Here is a 13,075-nt window from a genome sequence, read left to right on the forward strand (position 1 = left end):
TGAATTATATCGCCCCCCTCATTTCTCCTCCAGATCTAACTTTATGTTCCTTCTAATACGTGATTGATTACATTGTGTTTCACAAGCTAAATGCCAGCCTACTAACTGTGAGGTAGATATGTACATTTTCCCCCTGGGATCAGAGTCTCCCAAAGGAGCCATTGGACACATTGTTCCTACTGAGAAATGCGTTTTAGCTGTGGAGAAAAACAAGGTGCTGATTCCACATCTCTGGAACAAGACCTTCAGTTGGGGATTTGACGACTTTACCTGTTGCCTGGGAAATTATGGATCTGACAAGGTAAGTAAAAAGTAAAAAGAGATGGTTAAAAAAGCTGTACTCTCCATTTGAAGACAGAAATAGACTGGTGAGGTTGCGTAGTTGATGTTGTTTATACTGTACAGAGCCCACCTATGCAAAACCCCAAAGTCCTGAAACCCAAGTTTTAAGAGGCCTCCCAACCTGCTCTTTTGACATAAGACTTGGCATGATATAAATACATTCTTATTGGCGTAGATGAAGATAGTGCCTTATTGTAAATATGGAGGTTAAGGTTCATATAGTGTCAATAATTCATGTTCCCAGTTAAGAAAAGGTTTCTTTTTCTGGAATGGAATCTTAAAAGATATGTTTTCGTAGGCCGATCAGATGATTAGACTGTATTACTACCTACAGGAGCTGGAGTGGAGGGAGAAGATGAAAGCTGTGAAGGTTTTTTTCTTTTTAGCCCATACTGCTTCAGTGCGTTCACTCATTATGTAGGAACGTACCTCATTGTCAGCAGTTTCTAGGAAGAACACTACAGAATAGGTAGCCTGGAGGAAGCTGACCTGAACTTTGGCTTTGGGACTCAGTGCGATTGGGTGTTAGCTTCATTTGGACTGGAAATCCCATCATGGGACATGCCATTGACACTAATCACCAAGACAAGCTGGAAACAATAACTATCTCTCCAGTTCTCTCAGGTGGTTAGTAGGGAGCTGGACCTCAGCTTATGAGCATAAGATATAATACGTATTTGGACTGAATCTGTCCTCGTGAATTCACATTATTTGACTGGTTTCTATAGTCTAGTCTTTGGTTTTATACCAAGAGTACCATTATTCTGAAGCATCACTTAATGTTGCGATCACAGTAGTTTCAGCTGACATGCTGAACTTATCATGTCTTAGAGTTCACTCAGAATCATTCTGAAGATCTACAGAAACCCAAAGACCTTGTGGTGAAGGTTAGTTCTATGCATAGGCAGAATAAGTGACAGCCAACTTATCAGATACCGTAAAGCCTAAACTGTCCCAAAATATATACCAAACAATGTGCCACAATGTCTGACCCACTTCCTTACAAATACCAGGCCTGATAATTTCACCATTTGATTCATCAATGGGTTAGAAAAAAATAATTTTGGGTGAGGGTTTATCTCTAATTAAAATGTATATAAATTACCTTGGAAGACCCATTTTTATGGAGTAAGCAAATAAGTTAATGATCATTTTTAGGAGACAGAAAGATACTAGCTCTAGAGAGGTAAGATAGAAAACAAATGTTAGCTAGGGAGTGCTAGAAACTTCTTAAGATATGATGGGGAACTGGACCAGAGAGAGCAAACTCTGGAGGACTTGGGGTCCTTGAAAGTTGGAAAGCATTAGGAAAGTTTCTTATCAAGGAGGATAATCACTAAGTAATATAAGGGATGATGATGATGGTGATAACAATAAATTATATTTATGAAATACTTCAAAATTTGCAAAGAGATTTACATAAATTACCTGCTTTGTTCCTTACTACAACCTGTGAGGTAGGTGCTCCAGGTGTTATTATACCCATTTTGCAGATGAGAAAAGTGAGACTCAGAGAAATTAAATGATTTACCTGTGGTCGCATAGCCACTGAGTGTCTGAATTTGACCCCAGATGTCCCTGACTCCAAGTCAGGTATAATGGCATTCAATGCCTCAGACACAACATATTTATATATCACTTTAAGATTTTCAAAGCATTTTCTTTCCAATTATCGGTGAGGATATTTTATTATGTTATTTTATATGTTATTAAGATGTAGAAATGAGAACACAGGCTCAGAGAGGTGGCGATTTTTCCACAGACACACAGCTAGCAAGAGTCGGGGCCAAGGATTTAAATCCAGGTTTCTTGACTTTTGAATCCACTCCTCTTTCCATCACATGAAGTAGCTGGTGGCACAACGGCATCAGGAAGACCGGTGTTCAAATCCAACCTTAGACACTTACTAGCTGTGTGACCCTGGGCAAGTCACTTAACCTGTCTGCTTCAGTCTGCTTAACTGTAAAATGGGGATAGTCAGTCAATAGTCAATAAGCATTTATTAAGTTCCTACTGTGTGCCAGGTATTGGTCTAAGCATTGAGGATACAAAGGAAAACAAAAGACAGTCCCTCTCCTGAAGGAGTTCATAATTTAATGAGGTAGCATGTTAAAAAAAAAAGTTGATAATGTGTGCAGGAGTGTGATGAATCCTACAGCTAGAGTGGGAAATGATAAAGTGAATTCCCTGGGTTACCTCCCCAAGTCATGGAAGATCTGGTAGGAGCCAGAGGGAAGGAGGGGTCCCAGGGGCAGGTGCTCCTGAGAAGGTGTGAGTCTCAGAGATGATGTCGTTTTGCAGAATTATGAGTTTCTGGAGATCATGAAATCCAGGAGAGCAGCTGGGTAGAAAATGATAAGGTGACTGCCCTGGGCACCCTGCTTAAATGGGGATAGTACTACCACGAATGCTTGGGATTATTGTGAGGATGAAATAAAATAATATTTGAAAGTACTCAGCACAATGTCTGAAACATAGTAGTTGCTTAATAAATGTTTCTTTCCTCACCACTACCACCACTACCACCACCTCCTCTCCTAACTAGACTATCTCTGAAAGAAGAGTATGTATGGAAGGTACAAAGTCAGACTTCACCTCCAAAAGGTGGTGCAATAGAAAGAGGCTTGGCTCTGGAGTCAGAGAACGTGGTCCAAATCCCATTTCAGATGCTACCACCTATGTGACCTTGAGCAAATTATTTATTTCCCTGAGCCTCAATTTTCACATCTGTAAAATGAGGCGGTTAGATTAGAAGATTTCTGAGGTTCCTCCCAACTCTAGATCTGTGAACTTACAGTCCTTCCCCTCTGTACTCTTGGCTATAAAAAAGCATGCTAAATAGTTAATAGTGAATCCAAAGGATAGGATAAGGAAGGGAGGGTAAGGAGAGGACATAAGTTGTCCATTGCTATGGGCAACATCCATTGCCCACAGAGACCGGTTTAGAAAGGACCAAGCTCTCCAGGGATAGTCCTCAGAGGATATGGTATCTTTGGGCAGCTGTAAGTAATTTCATCTTAGTAAACTTTGTAAATTCGGGTCAGAACACATGTATTTGCAGCTTTTCCTACTACAAGCACCATGGCCCGAGTTAAGGTCCTGCTGATATCTTGTGAGATGTGTATGCCCAATAGCTGGGCATCAGTATGCATGCTATATAGGCCCCTTCTAGTTGGGCACTAGTCTCGTGTTCAGGGTCCCTCTGCTGGGAGGAGCACACTGGTTTGTATATTTCTACAGCTGTGAAGACTTAAATCCTTATCTCCCAGACATCACATTATCATAACTATTCTACATTTTATTTATGTACAAAGAAGACTTAAAAGGGACTAACAGCTAATCCCCAATGGAATGGTGGAGACTGGGAATAAATTTAACTGATGGTTATACTTTAGGGTTTGATCTTAAGCTCCTAGGAAATTCTTTCCTTCTTTATATGTAATTCTAGTTATAGCCATGTGAGATGAAAGTAGCTTCTCAGTCATAGATAGCATAGAGGTTAAAGTGTTGGGCTGGGAATCAAGAAGACCTGAGTTTGAATCTTGCCTCACATCCCTACCAGCCTCAGTTTCTTTTTCTGTAAAATGGATATAATAATAACCCTCACCTCATAGAGTTGTTTTGAGGATCAAACATAGTAATAGCTATACAACATTTTGCAAGTTTTAATGTTATATAAATATTAGTTTTTAGTAATAATAGTCATCATAGTAGTAGTATCTGGCCAAATCAAACCAAAATATTATTGGCTGATGTCTAGAAGCTAAAGGAACATAAACGATCATTAAGTACAGATAGCAGTCATTTTTCTGATCTGTGCCATTGTCTTCAGTTACAAATGTCTTTGACTTGCTCCTATTATCCTTTGAGGATTCGTTGATGTGAACCTAAAGTGACTGGGTAGCACACATCACTGAAATGCCTTAACTGATGTTACAGATAAATATCAGAAGTAGAGATTCTATTAACACTGGGGTTATGGTTATTATATTAACAGTGACTTCTGTGGCAATGCCTGAAACAAACACATTACAGTGAAAACTACAGCAGCCCTGGAGTGAGAAGCCTGGGTTTGAATCCTGCTTCTGAAGCGTTCTACCTGGGTGACATGTTATTTAACCTCTCTAGGCCTCAGTTTCCTCATCTGTAAAATACTTCAATCTCCTTATTTTTATAGAAGACACTCTCTCCTCTATGTGTCTGCCCTTCAAATATTTGAAGATAGCTAGTATTCTTCCTCAAAGTCTTCTTTTCTCAAGGCTAAAATTTCCCCACCAGTCTATACGGGGCATAAAATCAAAGATCTTCACCACGCTGGCGGCCGTCTTCTTGCCACTTTCCAGCTAATCAATACCTTTCCTAAAATGTGGTGCCCAGAACTAACTTCAATGTCCAGAACATTGATGGTGGGGGAGTTAATTAGTCCTGTAGACCCATGACATCCACATTCCTAGACACCAGGCCTCTCAATGTAGCCTGAGATTCCATTCGCTCTTCTGGTCGCCATGTCAACGTTTCTCAAGTCTACAATCTGCTAAAAGGCCTAGGTTGCTTTCAAACGAGTATCTGTCTAGCCATGCCTTCCCAATGCAGCATTTTTATACTTGATTCTTAAATATGAGACTTTACATTTATTCTCATTAAATTCCATCTTATTAGATTTAGTCTTGTTCTAGCTTATCAAGAGCTTTTTGGATTCATCCACCTTGTTTGCTATCCTGCCTACCTTCATAGGAACGATAAATTTGATGGAAATCCCATCGGTGCATTTGCCCAAGTCATGGACAAATATATTAAATTGCAGAGGGCTAAGCACAGGTCCCTGAGGAGCTCCGCAGGAGTCCTTTCCAAGTTGCCGTCTAATCATTAATGTCGACTTTTTGAGCCTAGACATTCATCCAGGGCCAATCCGCCTAAGTGCACTAATTACAGCTAGCATTAATAGAAAGCTTTAAGGCTTACAAAGCACTTTACAAACATGATCTCATTTCATCCCCACAATTAACCTAAGAGGTAGATGCCATTGCTAGCCCCATTTTACAGATGAAGAAACTCGGTCAGACAGAGGGTGAGTGACTTGCCCAGGGTCACATAGCAGGGGCAGCTAGCTAGGTGGCACAGTGGACAGAGTGCCGGCCCTGGAGTCAGGAGGACCTGAGTTCAAATGCGGCGTCAGACACATAACACTCACTAGCTGTGTGACTGGGGGCAAGTCATTTAACCCCATTGCCTAGCAAAAAGAAAAAAAAAGTCTAGGGTCACATAGTTTGTAAGTGTGTGAGGTAGGATTCAGACTCCAGTCCACTTCTCTATACACTGCTCTGGCTAGCACTAAACTAGGACCTTGAAATTTAGATCTGAAGATTAGCAATGACATTTTAAAATATCTTAATCTATTTGTTAGTTCTGAGTGCCATCAACAGTGACGTGGCACAGTGGATAGAGCACTGGGCCTGGAGGTAGGAAGACCTGAATTCAAATCCAGCCTCAGACTCTTATTAGCTGTGTGACCCTGAGCAAGTCTCTGTACCTCTGTCTCAGTTTCCTCATCTGTAAAATGGAGATAATAATAGCACCTGCCTCCCAGGATTGTTGGAAGAAACGAATGAGATAATATTTGTAAAGCACTTAGCTCAGTGCCTGGCACACAGTAAGTCCTACATAAATATTGTTGTTATTATCAACAGGCATTATACAGGGCCACCATAAGAACTAAAGCACAAACAGAGGGGAAAGAAAAAGAGGGATTCTGAGACAATAGGAGAAGAAAAAGGAGACAAAAAGCAATCCATTTATCCTAATAGTTGCTGTTTCATGTATGTCATATCATTCACATTTTTTTATATCTGGCATATGCATGTACAATCTTTTCTTTTACAGCTGTATTGTAAGCCCTATGAGGATGAGGAGGAAGGGGAAGAAGAAGATGAGGAGGAGGAGGAGGATGATAGTAATATGTTGATATGTATTAGCATGTCACTGTATGAAGAATGCTTTATCCCCGTATATCATACCATCCTCATAATGGCTTTGTGATATAGCTCTTATAATTATTATTATCTCCATTCTGCAAACAAAAAAACTGAGTCTCAGACAGATGATTGCCTATGATCCCATGAGTGTCATAGTATTTGAACTCGGACTCTCCTGATTCCATTTCCAATGTTCTTTCTGCTACATTCAGTGGCCTCCACCCCTTATGCTGGGAACTGTCCTCGACCACTTTGCATTAGGTCCGTCATCCCTCAAGACCTCATTGTGCCACCCATAGTAGGTGTTCAATATTAGTTGATGGACTCAACATGTGTTTGTTTATAACAGAGCCTGACAGCATTTGAAAGCACAGCAGATTGGGGGAACTGCCTCTGCGCCGTGTGCCCCTCACCTACCCTGGTTGTAACCTCAGGAGACAGTGCTGTGGTTTGCATCTGGGAGCTTTCCATGTTCAAAGACAAAGCGAAAGGGCTACACTTGAAACAGGTACCTATTCTAGCGGCACCCCTAGACCACCCTCCCGGCAGCCCATGGCGTTCAGGGATGCTGACAAATTCTTTGAGTCCTTGCCTGGTATCAACCCTCTGCTCCTCAAGTGGACAGAAATGTCACATGGGAAAAAGGAGGTCAACTTATGACCTTAGGTTAAAGTGACTGAACTTTCAGAGTCTCATTTTTTCACGTCCGAGGAAATAGAAGCCTAGCAGAGGCACCTTCTTTTGGCCAGACCACAAGTGTTAACTCCTATGCTAACCTGAAGGAAAGGCTTTAAAACTATATTTGTGGCATTATAGGAGGATTCACCTCCTTATATTTATGGTAGGTCATTGGAGAATAAACAGGAAAAAAACATGGAGACTTTTTTAACAACTGCATATAAAAAGAGACAACTAATGAGGAATGACTCTCAGAGAGCCAGGAGTTCACGCTTGGGTCAGAGATGCTTTCTTGTTGAGAAATTTTTTTTCTAATCCTCAGGCACATCAGTAAGAACATACGGTATTTCAATGTCTTTACCTCTGTTCTCTCATAGGCTACAGAGAATAAAGCTATCTATAATTTTAGAGTTAGAAGAGGCCTTGAAGACTGTCTAATGGAAACTCTTTGGCTAATGCAAAAATTTCTCCTACAACAATCTATAGTTGTCTAACCACTATTTGGATACCTCAAAAAAAGAGAAACTCATCTCCTTGTGTGGCTCAATCCATTTTCAGATAACACCAGGAAGCTTCTTCATAGTGGGTTGAATTCTGCCTCCCATAACTTATATTCATTGTTCCTAGTACTCCTCCTTTGGTTCTCCCCATCCAAGATAAATCTAATGCCTTTTCCAAGTAACAGCCTCACAAATGTTTGAAAATAGCTAGTACGGCCCGGTACACCTTCGCTTCTTTAAGTAAAACATCCCTAGTTCCTTTTATGATCTATGTAAGAAATGTGAAATCCCAGAGAAATCCATTGAATCAACTTTTCCAAACCATGAAACATGAAATTTTATGGCAGATTTGGTTTCCATAAAAGCAGCTTGGCTTATTAATGCTTTGCTAGGCCATGTTCCTCTCTCCTAGACACTCATCTTATGTTGTGCTTGGTCCATGAAAAGTAACATGATGACATGTGATAGATTCCAAAATGAACTGCAAAGTTGGCATTGCCCAAATACTAAAAGGAAGCTTTGGAAAGTCGAATTAGAAAATGTGTACTCTCTTACTAGCTGTGTGACCCCGGGCAAGTCACTTAACCCCAATTGCCTTAAAAAAAAAAAAAAGAAAGAAAGAAAAAAAAAAAGAAAATGTGTACTCTCAATGCTCCCTAACTTGTAAGTGAATAAGAATATTCCCAAAAGACTTCTTTGTTCCTTTCAATTGCCTCATGTTGATGGGTTGTTGTTTTTGATGTTGTTATTTTTTTTTTTTCCTGTCTGAGAGAAGCGGCCATGTTCATTACCTCCCAAAAACACTTGATTTCACTAAGATAAATCTGACATACTGTATACAGGTTGAGATGAGATACCCATTTATGGCTGTCTTCAAGGATCAAGTCAGGTCTACCTATCAGATCGCAGTGACCCTCTAAGTTATGTACTTCAGTGGAAAGGTAGAATCGTCCTCTTGCTATGCTCACCATTTTGTTCAGTATTGAAGAGGCCACTCAAAAGCACCAGTATTGATTACATAAAAATGTTATTAATCATTCTCTCTGTTGCTTAGAAAGAAAAGAAAATGGTATGGAAGTATACTAAATAGCACTATTTTCTGAGCAAAATAAAAGACATTTTATTACTTACCCATAAAGACTTTCATGATCCTATTTCTCTTAGTGACCACTAGCCATTCTTAGGGATGGCTGAAGTCACCTTTGGGAGTTTGAATGGCAATGTATAAGGAATGCTGACAGAAGTGAGCATTATTCATTGTTTAGAGTGGGAAAATCATTTGTGCCCCTATTTAAAGCACTCCCTCTCTGTTCATGTCTCTTGGCAAGCCAAGGAGATGGAGAACATGGCTCATAAGTTTCTCTTTCTGAGATGAAGATGGAGCCAACTTCTTTCCATTGGGCCTTATTTAGTACCTTATAAGTTCATACAAAGAAACAATTACCCCTTTCCTTCTGAAGAGTACCTGCTCACAACTCATTGCAAAACTTCCTTACAGAGATGGTATATCCATAGATTGGATTCCTCTTCCATGAGTCATGTGTTTCAGTTGCTAGGACCCAGTTTTTCTATACTTGGATAACATTGAATTAAATATCCCCTGCTCCTTGTGTCCCTAGCCAACCCATGGAGTGAAAGTTGCCATCTTTGTCTTGGTGTGAATTTAATGACCAGACGGTTCATTTTGGAAAGAACGTACCAAAGATTTTGTTATGAGGTCGTTGAGTTTTTCCCCCCTAATTACAGATGGACAGTTTCCGTTTTTCTAAATTTATTTGTGCCTCCCTTTGCTGGATTTACCAGCTGTTCCCAGTTATTTGCCAGTATTCTCAGGTCAGGTCAGTTCAGAATCCCCAGAACAACTTTTAATTAATGGCATATCTCCTAATTACTATAACCATTAAGAGTAGGTTCTAAAGGAAAACACTGGAAAATTGTATTAAGCCTTATTTTTTTTTCCTGTGGGATCATAGGATATAAAGCTGGAAGGGACCATCTAGATGAGATTATCTAGCCTATGCCCCACATTTTATAGATGACCCAGGTAGTAAGTAGAAATGCTGGGATTTGAACCCATGGCTTGAGTCCAAATGTAGTTATATTTCAAGTGTAGCATTATGAAGAGCAGGAGTTCTTAATCTTTTATATATCAAGGACTCATTTGGACCTTTTCTCATAATATTACTTTAAATGAATAAAATAAAATACATAGAATTTGAAGGAAACAAAATATTGAAATACTTTTGTCAATTAAAAAATAAAACCAAGTTCACAGACCTCAAGAATCCTTGATATAGAAAATGATTGATATCTTAAGAGTAAAGGTCAAGGTAGGTTTCTCTAAATTGAACCAAGCATCTGTTGCTTCAGGATCATACTTCAGCTACATTTGATTCCAGAGAGAATGTTTTGGTGAAGTCACAAACTCTGAAAAGGTAAAGGTCAGATTTAGGCCAGGGCAAGTGGGGCAGCCCTGGTGATGATGTTAGTGTTTAAATGCTACTGTCATAACAACCCAGGTAAACAGCAATATCCCGCATGTCACCGCCCATCCAAAACCACCCAGGGAAGACACCAGCATGACATTGGATACTTGGCTAACGTTCAGCAAGGCCGACACTGGAGATACTCTTATGATTTTATGCAAATATAACTAAACAGAGCAACCCCCATAAATTCAGCTGTGGCAAAAAAAAATCATTTGCACGCTAAGAGCTTAAAAGAAAACCAACAGAAGGATTCAGGACCATCCAGGAACAGGGCTGATGGAAATTAGACTGTAGACCTATAACAAATTCACAGTCTTTTCCTGTGTGTGTGTGTGTGTGTGTGTGTGTGTGTGTGTGTGTGTGTGTGTGTGTGTGTGTGTGTGTGTGTTTGAAGAGGATTTGTGTTAATTGAGGATCTTTTAGAAGACACATACATTCAATCAGCCTGGCAATATTGGAGTACACCACTTATTCCCTCTGGGTTTCCTGTTTCTCATCTGTTAAGTGGGCGTGATGGTCCTGTTAACATTTTGTACAGGGTTGCTCCAAAGAAGAACGTTCTCCCTTGCCGTATGTACTCCTGGAAATAGATGGAGGCTAAAAATGCATATAATGTCCCTCCTTGCTGCCCTGACTCCTTTCATTCACATAAACCTCTGATTCTTATTCCATCTGTTTTTCCTGGGAGTGAGCCAGCCAGAGGTTAAATTAAGAACTCCTGGGCAATAGTTCCTCACCTTCTACCCAAAGTGTAGAGGAAGACAAAATGTTTTCTCCTGTCTTCACAGCAGACCAGTAAATGCACCAGAAAGACACTAAACTCTTACAAAAATTTAACACAAATAATCTTTTTCAGAAATTCCATTCTTTAAAGTTTCCTCCCTGGGTTTATCTTCCCAGCTAAAATGGCTTTTCCAGTATAATATTAGCTCTTTGAAGGTGGGGATTATTCATTTTCCCCTTTATATTCCCCAGAGTCTAGCATATAGAGTAGATAATTAATAAGAATTAACAAAAGTCTTCTCTAAAAAGCCTTTCTTCTACTTTCTCTTCCTTCATTCAGATGTATACCTGGTAATTCTACCCCTTTCAAGACAAAGTGAGATTTTTTTTTTGTTTACATCAAGTAGATTGAGTTGAGTGTAATGGTCCCAAGAAGTGGGAAAGGTTGTCTGCTATCTATCTGGGCAACTTCATTGGGGGCCATGGCTGAAGGACTCCTCTCGTGACTTCTTGGCTTCGTCTCCCCCAGGCACTCTATGGACACACAAAGTCTGTCACCTGTTTGGCGGCTTCAATGACCTACAGCCTCCTTGTGAGTGGCTCCTGTGACCAAACTTGCATCTTATGGGACTTGGACCACCTGATGTATGTGACCCAGCTCCCCACCCACCGGGCAAGCATCTCTGCTGTTGCCATCAGTGATTCCACGGTAGAGTCTTCATTTCTCCTCTTTCTTTTGACATATCCATGAAAATTTCATGATAACTTAATGGTTGCTCTTTCCAAAGAAAAACATTTCGAGACAGTGATGAATTGATTTGGTTTTCACAGGGATTGCTAATAGTATCCTTAATGATGACAGGCTACATTAAAAGCAGAGCTGTTGGTTGAGAGACGAAGTAGAAGCATGGAGGCAGCCTGATTGTTATTTTTGATGATTTGAATCTTTTTGGGGGGCATCATGTAGGAGAAGGAGAGATGAGAGCAGTGAGCCTCATGGGCACCAGAAAGTAGAGACAGGGATATCTAGCATTTAGTAGCTTTTATATGACTTCAAGATGTATGGGTTTTATGTGACCTGGTTTGTCTTGGTTGGGTTTCTTTCACCCAACATCGATGAAAGGCAGAAACACCAGATGTGACTGATTAGGTGGTTGGCCACTCGCTGTCAGCAAGGCGTGTGTGGCCTGACTCAGCAAGCTCTGGGCTGTTTCACATACCAGAAAATTACCCACTTCTCCATTCCCCTTCCTCTGCATGCTGTTCTCAGAGAGGGGGTTCTTTCTTGATCCTTAAAATAAGAAGCATCATTCCTCAGCTGGGCAAAGAAAGAGCTTCAAGGGGTTAAGAGATTCCCTAGCTAAGCTGGGTGTCCAATTAGGTAAGGTAAGATTCCACCAAGAGGAAGACTTCTTCCAAGTTCTCAGGTTCGGCACGGAGTGTGCAGCCGCCGTGCTTAGCCCTGAATTGCACTGTACCTACACACAACATAATGGCCGTTAGGGTGTCACAGTATGACATGTGTTGCTCCTAATTCTAGTGCCTTTCCTCTGTTAATTATTCCCTATTTATCTTGTATATAGCTTGCTTTGAATTTATTTGTTGATAGTCTTTTGCCTCTTTTTGTATCCCCAGTGCTTAGCAGAGTTCCTGGGACAGAATAGGCACTTAATAAATATTTATTGATGATTGATTGATTGATTTTAAAAAAAAAATTTTTAAAGTACAATTTCAGTTCTGCTTGTATTCTTGTCACGAGTTTGGTGGCATGGCTTATGCTAAGAAACAAGTTTGGAAGTGAATACGTTAATGTAAGAAGATATTTGTTCCAACTGCACGGAAACCTTTCTGAGCTGACTCTGAAGTGACTCTGCGTCTCCCCTCCCCAAGGCTTTTGGACAGCTTCCTGCACTGGCTCTCCCTTTTTCCCCCTTCCTCTCCTTGACTTCCATCTCCTCAATCCCATAATTTCCTAAGATTTTTTTTTTCCTTTCTGCTTTTCCTGTCTTCCTAGATTGGACTTGTACATAACTTACTCCTTATCCAGAGGTTCTAGGTTCCTAACTTTTACTGTCATAGACCCCTTTGGCTGTTTGGTGAAGCCAAGAGACTCCCTTCTAAGGCTAATGTTTTTAAATATATAAAATAAAATACATAGGATTACAAAGGAAGTCAATTACATTGAAATGGTTACTAAAATATGAAATAAAATTTCATGACCCCCCCCATTTAAGAACTCCTGCGCCAACCACTGTACTATTTTCTATTCACCATGACACAGCCGTCATATGAATTCTTCACACAAAGCTCCCAGATGACAGTGAAGTCCCAGTAAGAAACACGTGGGAGATAGCAGTCTATTCTAAGGTCT

The 13,075-nt window shown here is 40.3% G+C and overlaps 1 protein-coding gene across 1 annotated transcript in view; it reads left to right on the forward strand.

Moving 5' to 3' along the window:
- The window catches only part of WDFY4 (WDFY family member 4), a 395,486-nt gene that overhangs the window by 366,011 nt on the left and 16,400 nt on the right, over positions 1 to 13,075 (forward strand). Inside the window, 3 exon segments of the mRNA XM_078150902.1 lie at positions 87 to 301; positions 6,664 to 6,822; positions 11,234 to 11,413. Coding sequence (XP_078007028.1) covers positions 87 to 301; positions 6,664 to 6,822; positions 11,234 to 11,413 — 554 coding nt within the window.

This window comes from Phascolarctos cinereus, unplaced genomic scaffold (genome assembly GCF_003287225.1).
Source record: "Phascolarctos cinereus isolate Bilbo 61053 unplaced genomic scaffold, phaCin_HiC Scaffold_3;HRSCAF=262, whole genome shotgun sequence".
Lineage (NCBI taxonomy): Eukaryota > Metazoa > Chordata > Mammalia > Diprotodontia > Phascolarctidae > Phascolarctos > Phascolarctos cinereus.